Here is a 4,256-nt window from a genome sequence, read left to right as displayed (position 1 = left end):
CTGTCCCCCTTCTCTGGGTCTCTGTCCCCCTCTCTCTGGGTCCCTGTATCCCACTCTCCCCTGACCTCTCTGCAGAGCCTGAGTTGGGGGGCACAAGTTCTGCCCTGAGCCCCCGCCCTCACTCCCTGCCGGGGCCCTTGCTCCCGCACCCTTCAGGACTGTGTGGACCACAAAGTGAGAAAGCCTAGGAGACAGGACCACCTGGTACCAGTTGCCTCCAGCACCTCCAGTCTCCTGCCGGCTTCTCTCTTCCTCTGCGGCTGTGTGTCCTCTGCGTCCCGCTCTCCCTCCGTCCCCCCACTGTCCCCTGCCTGGGCCTGCATCTCCGCCTCACTGTTCCTGTATCACCACTTCTTTATCTGTCATCTCTTGGCCTCCTTTCATCATCACTGCTATTATTCTGTATGAGTGTGTTTGGAGTTGGGGTACCTCTGCCTCTTTTCTCTCTCTTCATTTTGTTCTCTTTCTCTGTGCCTGTTTCTATTCTGCCTCCCCCTTCTTCCCTCTGTTTTTCTGTTTCTGTCTCTCACTTTTCCACACTCACCTCTCCATGAGTGTCTGTCCCTGTGCCCTGTCCCCATCTGTTTTGTCTCTTTCTATCTGCCTCCCTTCCGCATCTATATTTATCTGCTCTTTGTCCGTCTCCCTAAATTCTATCTGCCTCTGACTCTTCTCTCTCTGGCCTGTATTTCTCTTACTCCTTCTCTGTCTCTCCACCTTCATATGCTACTTCTCTCACATTTCCTAGATTCTCTCTCCTCCCATGGCAGCCCCTCTCTCTGTCTCTGTCCCTCCCTCTCTCAGACTCTCTCCCACCCCCACCCCGTCCACCCTGCCCTGGGGTCCCCCTCCCTGGATTCCTTCCAGATTACAACACCTTCACCTACCAGGCAGGCAGGTTCTCATTAACAATTGGGACTACTTCTCTGGTGAGAGAGGAGAGAGAAGAGATGGGACAGGCTATCCTGGAATGGGAAGTAGGCAATAAAAAAAAAAAAGTCAGAAGGGTGGAGGAGAAGCACCAGCTACTCAGACCAGAAATAAAAGGCCTCCATGAGTGACAAGGAAGCAAGACATCTTCCCCACTCCTCCAGACAGGAGACATCAGGGCAGGACCTGAACCCATCTCAGCATCCTCTCTCCAGCCACCAAGGAGCCCCCAGACCCTGCCCTCCTGGTTTCTGGCCTCTATTCTGTCCCTCATCCATGTCTCTAAGGTCTTAGTCTCTGTCTAAGACGCTCTGTCTCTGACCTATAACTTCTGGGTCTCTCGCAGCCTCCTTAACCCTCACTTTCTCTCTACATCTGCCAGAATCCAACCCCCAGCCCTCAGAATGTTCCTCCTGCTGACAGCACTTCAGATCTTGGCTGTAGGTAAGACAGCAGTGGGGCCTGGACTCTGAGAAGAGATGGGGAAGGGTCCTGGGGACCCGATGTGCTCACAGATGACCTGATGAGAAGGGGCAGGGAGTAGTTTGGGGATCATGGCTGAGGAGCATACTGGAGGGGGCGCCTAAGTTCTAAGTTGTGGAGGTATTAGGAGGTTGCAGGGTCCAGGGGGCTGTAGGAGACGGGGAGAAATAAAAGAGGAGTTGAGAAAAACTATCAGGTCTTGACTGGGTCTTATTAGAAAAGACAGCAGGACACTTCTTGATTGTGTTAGGGAAGAACTAATACGGGAAAGACAACGTGTTGCCAGAAATGATGGTGGGAATGATGATGGGATGCTGAGCTCCCGGCAGGGAGAGTGGGTGTGGGGAGAGATAGTGGATCCTGGGGGGTCACATTGAGTGAGAAGTTTGGGGAAGGGACAGGGAGCTCCCTGAAGGTGTTGGAGGATTACTGGGTGGAATTGTGCTGTATTGTGAAAAGTGATGACAGAAAGTATTCATGGAAAAGCAGAGTCAAGCATAGTAGCTGTATCAGGACCCTGGATGAGGTGGCCCTGGGATCCAATAATAGATACTATGGAGGTGCCTGTGGGTGGGGGGGTGTCAGAAAACTCCCTGGTTATGTTGGGACAATAATGGGGGCAGTGTTGGGCATATCTCATATAGGGTGGGGTAGATAAAGGTGGGTGGTTTAAGGATTAGGCAGAAAAGGGGGGATTTGTGGATTCCAGATATCCTAGAGAGTTGGGGGTAGATGGAGAGCATTTGTTCATCTACTTTCCCCACTCCACCTCACCCTTGCCTTCTCCTAGCCATGGCACAGAACCAAGGGGACAAGATAATTGGTGGCTCCAGATGCATCCAGAACTCCCAACCATGGCAGGCAGCCCTACTGGCAGGTCCCCACCGTAGTTTTCTCTGTGGAGGGTCCCTGCTGTCTGACGAATGGGTCATCACTGCTGCTCACTGCGCCCATCCGTGAGTGAACCCCTCTTTATTCTTCTGCCAAGTGAATTCCAGAGTCTAGCCCTGTGTAGAACCCAGTGTAGTAGCTGGACCCTGGTTTGGGGTCTAGATAAGAGCTTAGAACAACAGACCCAGCTCAGAACGTGGAATCCAGCCATAAATCTTGAACTCAGTTTAGATTCTAAAAGCAGATCAACCGTTTAGAACCCATACACAAGCTTAGAGTCCCACACAGAATCTAGAATCTAACACATAACCTGAGATCCATCCAGAGGCCAAGCTCTACATAGAGACTAAGATTAGGAATCTGTTCCAGAGTAGTGGTTGAATTCTGCACACAGTCTACCTTCAGAAACTCAGGACTCCCCTCAGAACACTGCCTGGAATCTAGAGTCAGGTTCAGAACCCACAGTCCAGCCATAAATCCAGAAACCTGCTTACAGCTCAGAGCATAAGATAAAGACAGAACCTGAAGCTTGTTCTAGATCCAACATTTAATCCAGAGTCTAGTCTACAGCTCCTCTCTGAGCAGCCTAGAACCCAGACCTCAACCCACCATCTACATCCCAGAATGGAGACCCATAATCCAAAGCTTCATATTGAACCCAGAGCCCTTCTCAGATTCTAGACTGAAACCTGGACCTCAGACCCCAGACTAGAAGTCAAAGTCCAGATAAAAGCTCACCCAGTGCCCATAAACCAGATATAATGTCATAAACTAAAGTTCAGTGTAGAACCTAGGGCCCAGACTCTAGAATGGGAACCAACATCTAGAACCTGGGATCCTGACCATAACCTGGAGCTCCATCTAGAACCCAGAGCCTGGCCTGAGGTCAAGGGCTCAGACCAGAGTCTAGAACCAAGAGCCCAGACTATCACCTGTAATTTGATCCAAGACAGAGCCCAACCTAGAATCAAGAATGCAGACCAGCGTTTAGAGCCCTGAGCCCAACTGGAGCACAGAGCTCAAACCGTTGTCTACAACCCAGGTCATAAACTAGAGCTTAATCAAGAACCCAGAACTCAACCTAGAAACTGGAGCTCACACCAGTATCTAGAAAGTGTGCTATTGTCCAGATTCAATCTAGAACCCAGCTCCTGGCTTAGAGTCAAAAGTTCCGGATGTGTAGAGTCCAAAGGCCAGGCTAGAACTGGAATGGAGCCTCCCTGAAGCAATGGAGTAACTGGAACGGATACTCCAGAATATCAATTCTGATCTAGAGCCACAGCCCAGAGTCTCACTTAAAGCTCAGAGTATTGATCCAGGTGCAGACCCTAGGACAGAGACAAGACTACTCAACCATCACCTGATACCCAAGTGAGAAGGCAAAGTGCAGCCCACAAGGGGAAGGGGAGAATGGTAGGATCGGGTCCAGAGAGAAAGCCGAGGCTGGGGGAAAGTGTACAGGATGCCAGGAGACACTCAGCTTGCAGTTAGAGGGAGGGTTAGACTGGAGGAAAACTCATCACCAGGGAAGGGAGCATCGCTGGAGGGTGGGGAGAGGCCTCCAGGTCAGATCCTGAGCAGCACTACTCTTGGGGGTCATGGGCCAGGAACCTTCGAGTTGCCCTGGGAAAGCACAACCTGAGGATTTGGGAGGTAACACAGCAGGTGCTGCGTGTGGTCCGCCAGGTGCCACACCCCCAGTACAACCCCTGGACCATCGAAAACGACCTGATGCTGCTGCAGCTGGAGCGGCCCGCTCGGCTGCGGAGGGCAGTGAGGCCCATCGCCGTGGCCAGCTCCTGTGCCAGCGCAGGGACTTCCTGCCTTGTGTCGGGCTGGGGCACAATATCCAGTCCCAACGGTGAGAGTCCTGCGTCAGGAAAGAGGGGCGGGAGTCTGCGTCCTGGGGCTGAGGGGGGAGGGGCCGGGGGACCTGGATCCTGGGTCTGAGG

At 52.3% G+C, this 4,256-nt stretch overlaps 1 protein-coding gene across 1 annotated transcript in view; it reads left to right on the top strand.

Moving 5' to 3' along the window:
- The first annotated feature begins 1,316 nt into the window (after window positions 1–1,316).
- Window positions 1,317–4,256, top strand: part of KLK14 (kallikrein related peptidase 14) — a 4,457-nt gene continuing 1,517 nt past the window's right edge. The window contains exons 1-3 of the mRNA XM_029239831.1: window positions 1,317–1,374; window positions 2,204–2,369; window positions 3,912–4,165. Of these exons, the coding sequence (XP_029095664.1) occupies window positions 1,335–1,374; window positions 2,204–2,369; window positions 3,912–4,165 (460 nt within the window). The 5' untranslated portion in view covers window positions 1,317–1,334. The remainder of the gene's footprint in view (window positions 1,375–2,203; window positions 2,370–3,911; window positions 4,166–4,256) is intronic.

Source organism: Monodon monoceros, unplaced genomic scaffold, assembly GCF_005190385.1.
Source record: "Monodon monoceros isolate NGI ecotype Baffin Bay Population unplaced genomic scaffold, NGI_Narwhal_1 Super_Scaffold_10, whole genome shotgun sequence".
In the NCBI taxonomy this organism is placed as follows: Eukaryota; Metazoa; Chordata; class Mammalia; order Artiodactyla; family Monodontidae; genus Monodon; species Monodon monoceros.
Note: the sequence above shows the minus strand (reverse complement) of the source record. Positions and strands in the feature narration are given on the sequence as shown.